General features: G+C 51.8%; 1 protein-coding gene across 5 annotated transcripts in view; it reads left to right on the forward strand.

Annotated features, from left to right (window-relative positions):
- Positions 1–265: 265 nt before the first annotated feature.
- The window catches only part of NFIC (nuclear factor I C), a 144598-nt gene continuing 132414 nt past the window's right edge, over positions 266–12449 (forward strand). For 2 of the 5 annotated variants that reach the window (XM_056822384.1, XM_056822386.1), the window contains exon 1: positions 7180–7521. In XM_056822384.1, coding sequence (XP_056678362.1) covers positions 7492–7521 — 30 coding nt within the window. In that variant the 5' untranslated portion in view covers positions 7180–7491. Of the gene's footprint in view, positions 520–7063; positions 7522–12449 lie in introns of those variants that run through there. The other 3 variants (XM_056822388.1, XM_056822385.1, XM_056822387.1) reach the window with 3 other exon arrangements.

Raw genomic sequence — 12449 nt, forward strand, 5'->3', positions numbered from 1 at the left:
CCAGCCTCCCTCGCATTCTTTCCTTCTGGGTGTCAGTCTTTCTTATGTGTGTCTTCCTCACTTTCCTTATGTGTGCCTTTCCTTCTTTCTCTCCTGTCTCCTATTCTGTCCCTTCGCTGCTGGCTCTCTGTTTCTCTTGCTACATATGTCTCTCTTGGTTTCTGTCTCTCTCCTCGCCGCTGCTTTTTTTTTATCTTCTCTTTCTCTCTCTCTCTCTCTTTTTTTTTTTTTTGTAAAATCGCGAAGGTGGATCGGCTCACACTGCAACCCGGGTCCTAGAAGGAAATCGCCCGAGATGATTAAACACTGAGCTAGCAACTCCAACCCCGGGGACACGGAATTGGGGGGGGGGGGGGAAGGAGGGCGGGGGGGAGGGCCGAGGGGAGGTCCCTCCGTTGGGGGGGTGTTGGGTGTTCTGTTTTCCGGAGGGGGGGCGTGGAGTTTCTCTCCCCCCTCCCTTCCCCCCCCCTTTTGCCGGGACTGCTACTTGCTCGGCGCCGGCCGGATCCGGGGACTATGGTAGGTTTCACGACACTTTCGTTTTCGCCGGACTTTTTTTTCCCCTAGCTCTGATCAAAAGTTTGATTGTCTGAGGGAGGGGGTAGAATGTCTGGGGGGGGGTGTCCAATGTTTGGGGACTGGGGGGTAATAGGAGGTCGAGGGAGGGGCTCCCCTGCGTCCGTCTGGGGGGTAGAACAGGGACCAGGGCAGGGGGTTGGATAGGGGGCGTCCACCAGTACCCCCCAGTGGTTCCCCGTAGTCTCCCCGATGCCTTCCCCCCACCTTACCCCCCCCCCCGCCATCACGAAGAAGGGAAGAGACAGGGCGGTGGCGATGTGTCGGAGTTGGGTTTGGTGTATGAGCTGGGGGCAGAACAGGACAGGAAAGGAGCTGGGGGAAGTGACGCCCCCCAGAAGATGCCGGGGACCGCTCAATCCAAGGAGAGGGGGAGGGGGTTTCACCCAGGCGCTGGGGGCGCGGGCCGCCGAAGAGGGGGAGGGGAGGTCAGCTCCCGGAGCTGGCTGTGAGGAAGAGGAGAGGGAAGGGAAAGGAGGAGAGAAGAGAAGAGGGGAGGGAAGAGGAGGGGAGGGGAGCTGGGCGGGGGGAGCCGCTGCAGCCCCCCAAGCCCACACCGCAGGCAGGAGAGGGTGGATGTAGCGGAAAATGGCCGCTGTGGAAGGGGGCGGAGAAGGACCGCAGCCCCGAACCGACTTGAACTTGAAAGGAAAGCAAGGGGAGGGAGAGGGGAAGGGGGAAGCGCGTCCGGGGCCTGCCGGGGCCTCCAGATACTGGAGCTGGGGTGCCCCCTCCCCCTAGGGTCCCCCTGGCCTATCACCCTCCCCCCGTGGCCTCCCCGGGGCGTCCTCCCCCCTCCTTGCTCCCTCGCCGCACCACCCCCCCGGCCGGGGAGGGCGCTCCACGCTCCATCCGCAGACGCCAGCTCGCAGAGCTGCTCCTCCCCTCCCCTCCCCTCCCCTCGCCTCTCCTCCCCACGCGCGGCCCTGAGCCTGGCCCGGCAGGGGGAGGGGGAAAGAAAAGAGAGGGCGCAGAATTTCCCCGCCTCCAGCCTGTCCCTCCGGGCCAGCGTGGACTCCCCAAAGTTATAGGGAGCCCCATTTTCAGCAAAGTTCACCCAGACTCTGCAACTTGAGGGATAGCTGATAAACACAGAATCAACCTTCTCCCCTGGTTTGGGGGTTCCCTTCGCTAGGAACTTGGAATAGACTGTGGACCTCCCGGTGGAAGGGGATTTCGGGACCCATCGGTCCCTTTCATTTTCCCTCTCTCTAACCCGGAATCCCAGCACATCCTGTCGCCTCTTCCCACTCCCATCCCAACTCGGGAGCCAGATTGTGGGACGTTTTGAGAAGACCCTGTTATCAATTCCCATTCAACTTCACCGTTCCATGTTCTTTCTTCTCTTATTCTTCCTCTTCTTTCTTTCCTCTCCTCCCCCCCTCTCTTCTCTCATCTTTTCCTTCCTGTCCCCTTTTCCCCTTCTTCTCCACTTTCCACTTTTCTCCTCTCTACCTTCTGCCCTTTCTCTCCTCTGGATCCTCCCCCTTCCTCCTCTTCCCCTTATCGCCTCTCATTTCTTTCCAGGCTCTTTCTCCTCTCTCTCTCTCTTTTTTTCCCTCTTCTTCACTATCTTCCCCAGGTCCTCCTCCAATGTCTCTTTTCTCTCTACTTCGTCTCTTTTCTCCTGTTCTTCCTCCTTTCGTTCCTCTCTTCCCTTCTCCTTTATTCTCACCCTCTTTTCTCTCCTTCCTCTTATCTTCCTTTCCTTCTCCTTCTAGTTTGCCCTCTTCATCTCCTACAAGCACACTAGGCCACGGTCCCACGAAGCGAGATGAGCAAAAGGTGTGTCTGCCCGCTCTCTACCGTTCTGGAGTATGTGGAAAGAGAAGGAGGAAACCGTCATTTCTCCCCGGGGAAAAAAGAGGCCAGACAGCAGCGCCGTTTCTCTAGGGATGAGGGTTATATAAGCGCTTGGGCTACGACCTGCAGCTTGAGGGGGACATGCATGCTGTTAGGACCTGGAGTTCGTGTCCGAGGCCCGAGCTGCCCACGTGTAAGAAAAGATGGCCCTTGGCTAGCCGCGAACTCGTGTTTCTACTGCCACCAATCAGCCTCCAGAAGCGATTCTGGGTTCCCTCGCTGCCTCACACATGCAAGGGCCTAAGGTGTTTACATCTGCGGACTGCGACTGGATTCTGTGGCGGTCGGGCAAAGAGAGCTGGGGGAGAGGGGACAAGAGCTCACAGTTCGGGGTTCCCACAGAGCCTTATATCTGCGCGATTGGCCTCCCTATTGCGCGCCTGCCAGCCAGTTCCTGCAACATACTCTGCTCGAACATTAACCGTGTCCCATTCCCAGCCCCTGCCTCTGATCCTCCCCCAACTACCTCCCAGCCCCTGACTTTCACCCTAGCTCCAGCCTCTGCTTCAGACTTTGCCCCAGCTCCTGCTTCAGTCCCAGCCTTAGCACCAGTCCCTGCATCGCTTCTAGTCCCAGTTTCTGTTCCTGCCCCAGACCCTGATCGGGAACCAGCCCCTGATCTTGTCCCGACCCCCTGCCCCAGCCTAGCCTCTGGACCCTGGACCCAGCCCCAAATTCTGCACCAGCCCTAGCCCAGGCGTTGTTTCTAGCTCTGCAGACAGTTTAGGCAGAACAGGAGTTCTTTCTCGCCTCCAGGGAAAACTCCCAAGTCTCTTTGCCTTCTTGGTCACCCGTTGTTGTTTTTATGGAATCCTCTAAATATATAAACACACGTAGGCAAACATATATATATATATATATATATATATATATATATATATATATATATATATATATATATATATATATATATATATATATATATATATATATATATATATATATATATATATATATGCACACTTACACCCGCACCAGGCACAGAGACCCAGAGGCCCTTTGAGTTTTGACTCTGCCCTCTCATCAAGGAAGGCCAGGCCAAGGATAGGGCTGGAAAGTTTTTCGTCAGCCCCATCTTCTACCGGGGGTGGGGAAAAAGAGGAGAAATAGACTCACACCGACTTAGACCGAAATAGACCTCTCTCCCTGGACCGCGGCTGACTGCCCGGGGTTGTCACTTTCAGGAGTAGCCTCAAGCGGATTGTGGGACAGTGTGAATTCGGCCTGGCGGCTAGGGCGTTTGCTGATGTATACACACACATCTACGTGTGTGCTCCTATAGCTTGTGCTGGTGTGTGCCTAAAAACGCAAAAGACTAGTGGGTGTGATGGACCGTTGTCCACAGAGATAACCCAAAGCTACTGGAGTAAAACCGACTCCTCCCTTCTCCATCCTCCCCTTTAGCGGACTAGAAATGAATGCAACGGATTACTGAGGAGTAGAGAGACCAATCAGTATAACTGTCTCCCTCACTGATCGTGGAATTCCGAGTCCTGAGTTCAAGTTCGGTTCCAGGCTACTTGCAGGCTGCAAATTAGGGAATCTCTCAAGTCAAACCTTAGTTTCTGAATGTGTCGATTCATCATAAAGTTAAAATATAGCTCTGTGACCCTAAGAACCGAAATCCCACCTCTTGGGATTCTTCCTCGGAACAAAGATTTGGTAGCATTTAAGCTACCTATCTTTTGGAGGTTGCATTAGGGAAAGTGCTTTGGAAAGGTCTAGGCGCTATAGAAATGCTAACTACTATTATTGTTAGCCCATTCAGTGGCCATAGATTGATTATTCATCTGCTAGGCAGGGAGGATTTAAGAAAGAAACCGGGGGAGTTTGGACCCTAAGGAGGGTTCCGAGTCTAATAGAGGAAATGCCACTCACAAATAAATATACTACAAAGCAAAATGTGAGGAGTACTGAGGGAGATGATACTCTTGGCTGGGGGGGGGGGGTGTGGAAGGGAAGAATCAAAAAATACTGCCTGGAGGTGGTGAATAAAGGATGAGAATTTTTCTAGGGGTAGACCTAGGGCTATGAGGTAAGAGAAGGCGGAGAAGGAGAGAGCAGGGGAATAGGAGGAAGAGCTCCAGTTTAGCCCAAGTGGAGCGTATACTCCCTTGGGAGATAAAGCTAGTAGGTTGGCATGAACGTGTGCTGGGCCTAGACTTCCAAGTTGCAGAATTTGGACTTTCCCCAATAGGTAACAAGGAGCTGTTGATAGTGTCAAAGCCGGATCAATACTTTGGGAAGATGACTGGGGTGAGGGGAGGATTGGAGAAGAGTCCACCATGGAAGCAGCTAGTTAGGAGAAGGTTGCAATAGTCCAGGTGAACATGGATGAGGCCTATAATCATTTTTTGCATAGATATGCTACTTTGGAGTTTTCACAGTTTATTTGGATTCTCTCTCATTAGAGGCTCACAGTACTCTTTTGAAGTAGAATAGAGACCATACTGGGATGCTGGTAGTAAGAGTGGAGAAAACAGGTTGTGAGCGATTTGGGGGAGGTAGAATGTCTAGGACATAGTCACTGATTACATTTTGGGAAGGAAGGAACCAGAGATGATTTTCTAATTTTGTTCCTTAGGGACTAGGATGCTGTGGTCAGAGACCCACCTGGTGGGATCAGAAGTAGGTTTGAGTCTCAGTACTGCTATTAACTACTTATATGACCTTGGGCAAATCTCTGAGCCTCGTTTGAAAAATGAGAGGGTTGCCCTAGAAAATCTCTCAAGTCTCTACCATTTCTAAAGATTATCAAATCCTATGGAATCCTGTGAAAAGTGAGGAGCAAGACTGAGGGGAACATACCAAATTTGGGTTGGGACATACTGAGTTTGAGATGCCCTTGGGACATTTAAGTGTAGAATATAAGGTACCATAATTCCGATGTTGTATGTTTGTATATGAATAGGAATAAACAGACAATTTGCATGTTGATTATTCACATATGTGTCTGGGTATATGTGCACGATTCATTGCTTGTATAAATACATATGACATCTGTACATGTGACTGTGTCTGTGAATTTATTTCCATGGTAGTGTTTAGTCCTTCTGCTGGAGTTTAGCTTCCAATTTTTGTGAAGACAGTTGCTCCAGGGAGATGAGCTGTATAGACTAGGAGGGATTTGAGAGCCGCAACTAAATCTTATCTAAATTTGTATTCCCCTCCCTTCCCCCAGCTCTTTTCACACAATAGTCACTTAATAAACTGTAGTTGATTTCGAATTTGCTTGAGCTAGAAGCAGTGTGTTGTCTAGGAAAAGCATTAAACTTGAAGTATGAAAATTGGGGTTAGGTACCTAGCCAAGTCACCTATAATGTCCAACTCCCTGCCATTGTTCTGACAGATACCAATACCCCTGGACTCTCTCTGTCCCTTCCAGGGCTATCTTGAAAGCAAAGTGGCAGAGACATATATATATACATTAATATGTGTGTACATATATATATATGTATGGAGAGAGAGAGAGAGAGAGAGAGAGAGAGAGAGAGAGAGAGAGAGAGAGAGAGAGAGAGAGAGAAAGAGAGAGAGAGAGAGAGAGAGAGAGAGAGAGAGAGAGAGAGAGAGAGAGAGAGAGAGAGAGAGAGAGAGAGAGAGAGAGAGAGAGAGAATGAATATCCTGTTTGCCTGTGAGAGCTAGGAGGCCAACCTTGCTTAGGCTAGGCACTTAAGGAGGACTGTGTTCCTGCTCATCCTGAGAGTAAGGGAACCATATCTCCAGTTCTCAATCCCATGCTTCTGTCCCAGTTAGCCACAGGTGTGGGGGCTTGGGGGGTGGGAATGGGGGATGGAAAGAATGAGACTTTGCATTCCCTGGCTGGGGTGAAGGGGCAAGTGTTCTGGGCACTCCCTGACTCAGAGATGCCCTTCAATTGCTCCCCCCTACCCAGTCCCTCAAACCCCCCCTGTGGGACTCTGGGAAACTGCAATCTCTAGAGCTGGAGGTGGGTAGGGGTTTCAAATCTCTGGAGTAATTACCTTCTCACTCCCGGGTCAATGAAGTAGAATCTTCTCATGAGCAAGGGGGTGCCCTGAGCCCACAAGTCTTGCCCTATCCACAGCTTTCAAAGAGGTTTCAGAGTTTTCCACCTTTTAATTTTTTATTCCCTATTTTTGCCGCAACCCCCCCTATCCCCAATTATTCGGACTAGGGCTGCTTCCCTTAGGAGAAAGCAAAGAGCTGGGGGGCGGGGGGGGGGGGGGGGGGGGGGAGACACACACCAACACTGCCCCTCCTTTATTTAAAGCAGCATTTCAAACCTCCACACCTGCCTGGGGAGGGAGTGTTAACTGGACTGTCAAGGTTTGGTTTTTCCCCTTATATTCTTCCCCTTTATAGCCCTTCTTCCCTTCACGCCGCTGACCCCAGCCAAGGTCTCTTATTCCTGCTCGTCATCAGTAATAATTATTGCTAATTATTATTAAGCGTTGTTCTTTAGACCGGAGAGTGGGGGGAGGTTGGGGTGGGGGGAGGCAAGTTACGGTTTCCTCCTCTCAGGCTCTCTCGGCTTTTTCCGCGTTTCTTTGAAAGTTGGATGTTGGAAAGTGGGTGGTTCGTGTTTAAAAAAAATTGGGGGGAGGGAGGGAGGACTGAGATTTCCGAGATCCTGAGCCAAGAAAGAGGGAGAGAGAGGGAGAGGGAGAGGGAGAGAGAGGGAGAGGGAGGGAGAGAGAGAGAGAGAGAGAAAGACAGAGAGAGAGAGAGAGAGAGAGAGAGAGAGAGAGAGAGAGAGAGAGAGAGAGAGAGAGAGAGAGAGAGAGAGAGAGAGAGAGAGAGAGAGAGAAGGAGGTGGAGGAGGAGGAGGAGGAGGAGAGACAGAGAGGAGAGGGAGACAGAAAGAAGAGACAGAGACAGAGACAGGGAGAGGAGAGAGACAGCAAGAGGAGAGAGACAAAGAGAGAAGAGACCCAGAGACCCGGAGAAGGACAGAGACGGGGAGCGAGACCGAGGCGGGGTGGGGGGTGGGGGGGTGAACATATGACTCAGTAACTTTGGAGCCGCCGTGTTTTCTCCCCTGCGAACCCGGGAGCCTCCCAGGCCCGCTCGGCATGTATTCGTCCCCGCTGTGCCTGACCCAGGTAAGGCAGTCCCGACTTGGCCCCCCCTCCCCCTTCCTGTACCTCGTCCCTGCAAAAATAGTTTTCCAGTTGCAGGGAGAAGGGGCGAGAAAAACACACACACTCACACACACACAAAAAGGCGGGATTTCGTCGTCTCCTGCGGCTGCCGGGGCCAAGGCTGCCAGCTCCCCGCCCCCCCCACCCCCACCCTAGGGCCTCAATTTTCCGGGGCCAGGTTAAATAAGGGAAGGGGGGGGGGAGTCCTCTAGGAGGGCGCCCGTACTGTCAGCCCGAACTGGGGGCACTGTTTGAACTGGGACTTCTCAATCCTGTTGGGGAGAGGAGACGGCCAGGGGTCCCCCTCCCGCTCCTGCGGGGGGCCAGGGAGCGCGCGGGGCTTTGGGAGGAGGAGGGGGGGGGGCTCGGCGCACGTGCGCTGGGAAAAGGCTGGGGGATGGGGGTGGCGGAGTAATGCTTGGGGGGGAGAGTGAAGGGGAGGGGGCAGGCAGGCTGGGCGCCTTGGCAGAGTGCGCAAAGTTGCAGCGGCTCTAGAGCCGCGAAGTTTGGGGGCTGAGCGCTCCCGAGCGCCGCGTTATACCGGGGGGAGGGGGTTCGTTCGACTTATACCCGCCTGTAACGCGCTGCGGGCCCCCCTCCTCCTCCCTGGAAGAGGGCCCAAGCGGAGAGAGCTGGGCGCGGGCCGTGTCCCCCCCCCCCCCCGCCCCAGACGCGGTGAGGGGGGGGTGCAGCTGCTGCGTGTGTCCAAGGGGGACCGGAGGGGGGGTTAAGTGGGGGAGGCAGGTCCTGTGCGCTCTCCGTCCTCGTCTCCACCCCCTCCCCCTCGATCGAGCGCGGCTTCTTATCGCCCGCATCCATTCTGGATTTTCAATTATTGATCAGCGGCCGGCGGCCGGCGCCCGTTAACCCCTGCGGCGCTGCCTGTTCCCTCCTGGGACCCCCATCCCCCCGGGAGAGTTGGAGCAGCCTCCCTTTCCCGAGTGGCCCTGCTTCAGTGACTTGTGCGCCGCTCCTAAAAGAGTCTCGGTTTTCCGTGGCTAGGGCTCCCCCGTGTCTCGCCAGCTTGCTGGGCCCCCTCCCTGCGGTGTCCCGGGCCGTGGGCTTCCGCAGGCACTGCAGAGGCGGCGGCCGCGGCTCTGCTTCCCGCTCCCTCCCTGCAGCCAGGCTGGGTTGCCTTCCTCCTCCCTCCTCCCACCTCCAGAGCCTTAGACTGCTTGGGCTCCCAGCCCCCCCAACCCTTTTACCATACCATACCATTGGCTGTCCCCCCATCCCCCTCACATAGTGTGTATGGGTAACCTTTCCTCTCCTCTTTTCCCCACAGCCGGGGGAGGGGGGCGGGGGCGGAGGGAACCTCCCTGTCGCAGGACTGAAAACCCAGACCCCTCCACCCTACCCCCACCTGGCTCCCCGTGTCTATTCTTTCTTGACTTGGGTTTCCTCCCTGGTGCAATGGAAACACGGTCCTGTGCCTAGAGCAGATCTGTGTTCTGGCTTTGTATTGACCTTGGGCAAGTCTTTTTCCTACTGAGCCTCAGTTTCTTCCATTGTAAAATGGGGAGAATCATGCCTGCCCTGTTGACTTTTCAGGGATATAGAAAAGTCCAAATAAGGGACTAGAAAGGAAACTGGAGGCAAATATAAGAGATTCTTAGAATTATCCTCTTCTCTTAAACTCCTTTCCTCCTGTTCCCAAAAAGGTTCAGAAGGAACCTCTCCCACCCAAGGTGGGGGGCCACCTTTTCTTCCCTTCACCCCTATGGCCTAGATCCCAACTCCCCTGAGTGGAGGAGGAGACATTGTGTAATACTCACAGGGCCTAAGGAATGGGCCAGAGGGCCTGGCACAGGGGAGGTGCCCATCAGGCACTCTCTATCTCCCCTTCTTTATTCTTCACCCCCAAGAGCTGAGAAGTAGCAGACCAGATAGGTCTTTCCTACTTTGCTAAAGCAGAACAGTCCCCAGACTAGGTTCAGTCCTCTACATATCCCTATACCCCATTGGATGCCTTCCCTCCTAAACTTGAAATGGAACACATTCCCAATTGGTGGTCTCTTTCTCACCCAAGCCTCCCAGTTACCCCTGCCCCTGCAGGCCAAAAGACCCTAAGGTCTAAAACTAGAACTTCAAACTCTTCCTTGCCCTCAGCAATAGACTAAGCACCTTTTCTCTTCCAGATTCCTGAACTAGATGCCCAATCCAGTTTCCCCTAACCCCTATGGGGTTAAAACAAAAAGAACCTAGGAAATTAGGAGACCTGATTTCTAATCCCACATCTACCACTGATGGTAGGATTCACAGGATGACCTTCTGTGCCTCAGTTCCCTAAACTCTAAATAAATACCTTAGCCTCCTTACATGCCTCAAGGGAGTGTGTGTGATGGGCAAATAATGGGCCCAACCATGTAACTGGCAAGTATAGTGTTGGAAACTGACCCACAAATATGAGTCATGACCCTAGAATTCCTGTACCATCTCTGGGTGTTTGAGGGGAGAGGAAATCCCTCTCCAAGTGGAAGGGGCTGCTTGGAGTGAGATTAGATGCCTTCAAGGGTTCCTTCCAATTCTGAGATTCCATGATTCAATGGCAGTAAATTCCCCATCTGAGTGTCTTCAATTAAAGGCTGAAAGACCATTTATCTTATTATGTTCCTACCAAGGTATGGTTTGGAGTAGGAGAACTCCAGGTCCTTTCCCAAAGCACCACCAGTCTGGGTGGCAGATGGGAAAGATGGTTGGAGTTGGGGTCAGGAGCCCTGGATTCTGTTCTAGGTTCCAGTCCTCTCTTTCTCTCTGGACATTCAAAATTGGGCTCATTATGTTCATCTTGATTCTAATCTTCCACCCCAGGGCTTTATGAGAATCAAATGGAACCATAGCTGTGGAAGGATCTGGGGAAGTTTGGAATCCAGTTCTATATAGTCTAACAATCATTAAGTGCCTCCTATATACAAGGCACTCTGCCAAGCCCAATGAAACAAAGGCAAAAATTTTAAAACCCCTGTCCTCAAAAAGCTTATATTCTACTGGAGGACTCAAATGTATATACAGAACAAGTATACTATGTATACTACAAGATTATTTGAGTAGGGAGAGAGCAAGGATATGAAGGGGACCCCATAGGAATTGAATTGATCCTAGAAGAGCCAAACTGGAAAGCTAAGGAGAGGTGACAGAAGGGATAAAGCAGGGCTCATGGGGGTCTTTCTGATGAAGGTCTTTTCTAAATATAAATAAGAAAAATTTAGGAAAAGGGATTTTTTTAGGCTATCTGAGGGAAGGATCCTCTGAACTGGGGAGAAAGGATGGTACAGGAAGCATTGGGGATAGGGGGATGATAGTGGTAATGTGTATGGAAGGGAGAAATATAAGTAAGGAAATCTGGGTTTTCTAACTGGAGAGGAGAGCCTTGCTCTCCATCTGTATCCAGGCCTTCAAGAACTCTGAGTTTTAATCTTGTAATTTCCTTTTCTACTATTCTATCCGTTTGTAAAATGAGTAACTTATGGGACTAGGTGGTACCTAAATTGGCCTCAGTCTCTCCATCAATAGAATGGGGATAATAATAGGACTACCTCTTAGGGTTACAAAAACCAAATGAGAGGATAATTGTAAAGTGCTTACTTAGCACAGTTCCTGGCACATAGTTGGCACTGTATTATTATAATATTATTAGGTTGGCTTCACTGATTTCTAAAGCTCTGCCCCATATTCATGTTGAGCTATCAGGAATCCTCAGAAATGAGAGAATTCTGAGGGATTCACCCTCTCTGGGTATACTATTTTAGCTCTGCTCCAAGAGAGTAAGACAAGGCAGTGCCTGAGACAGGGGAGCTAGGCTCTTGGGTTTTTCCTTCCATGTTTTAACCTAGGTCACAGTCATCTCTTTGGTTTCCCTATCCAGGCCAGGCCAGAGATTTGTTGGGGTTTTCTAGGGATAAGGGTTCAGTAACCCTTTAGAGATAGAAGAGAGGTCCTCATCCCCACCCTTACCTTCAACCCAGGCTGTGCCCTACAAGGAGTCAGGACAATAGCAGAGACCCAGAGGTCAAGATCTTTGTCAGGACTCCTGCCTGTTATGATTAGTCCCGGGGGGGGGGGGGGGGGGGGGGTCCTCTCCTCAACTCAGCTCCAAGCAGCTGTTGTGGCATGGACCACACCCTGGGTGATTGTGTATGTGTGGAATCTGGAATCTGGGGCCTTTGGAAGCCAAGGGAGGGGAAAGAGGGGGGTCCAGAGGACAGATGTCCCTATTCTACTTACAGGAAACCCTTTGGCTTAGGAACTCAAGGATTAGAGTACAGTTAGGGAAAAGAGAAAGTTCTAGCACCCATCCCAGTTTTCCTGTTTAGGAGATGCCCCCTGCCATCAACAAGGGACCTTGTATTGCCCCCAAAGTCTGCTGAAACACACACACACACACACACACACTCCTAGTCCAAAAAAAATTTATTTTACAAATAAGGAAACTGAGATCCAGAATTGTTAAATGCTTTAGAACTGGAAGGAACGTTCTGAGACCATCCCACCCCAAGTTTTATAGATGAGCAAACTGAGTCCCTCTAAATGACAATGTAATTGTCTGGGTCATACTGGTAGTAAATGGGAGAGGTGGAACTAGAATCCAAGTCTCTTGAAGTCTGGGCCCAGGCTCTTTCCTTGACCTGGAACAGAGTTGATTTGAGCGGAAGCTATTTTCCCTTGTCTTTCTTCTCCCTGGGGCTCGGTGTGTGGTCTAATTTTAAAACCTGTGCCCGACCCAAAATAGATCCCCTTTTAATACAGTCCCTGAACCCGGATATGTTTGGGAGAGAAGAGGCCGCCAAGGGGGAGGATTGAGGAGGGGGAATGTCAGGCTGGCAAGCTCTGTAGGTTAGAGAATCAGGAGCTGGGCACCACTTCCGGCTCAGGGCTATGCCAGCTTCCCC

The sequence above is a fragment of the Monodelphis domestica genome, chromosome 3 (assembly GCF_027887165.1).
Source record: "Monodelphis domestica isolate mMonDom1 chromosome 3, mMonDom1.pri, whole genome shotgun sequence".
Lineage (NCBI taxonomy): Eukaryota > Metazoa > Chordata > Mammalia > Didelphimorphia > Didelphidae > Monodelphis > Monodelphis domestica.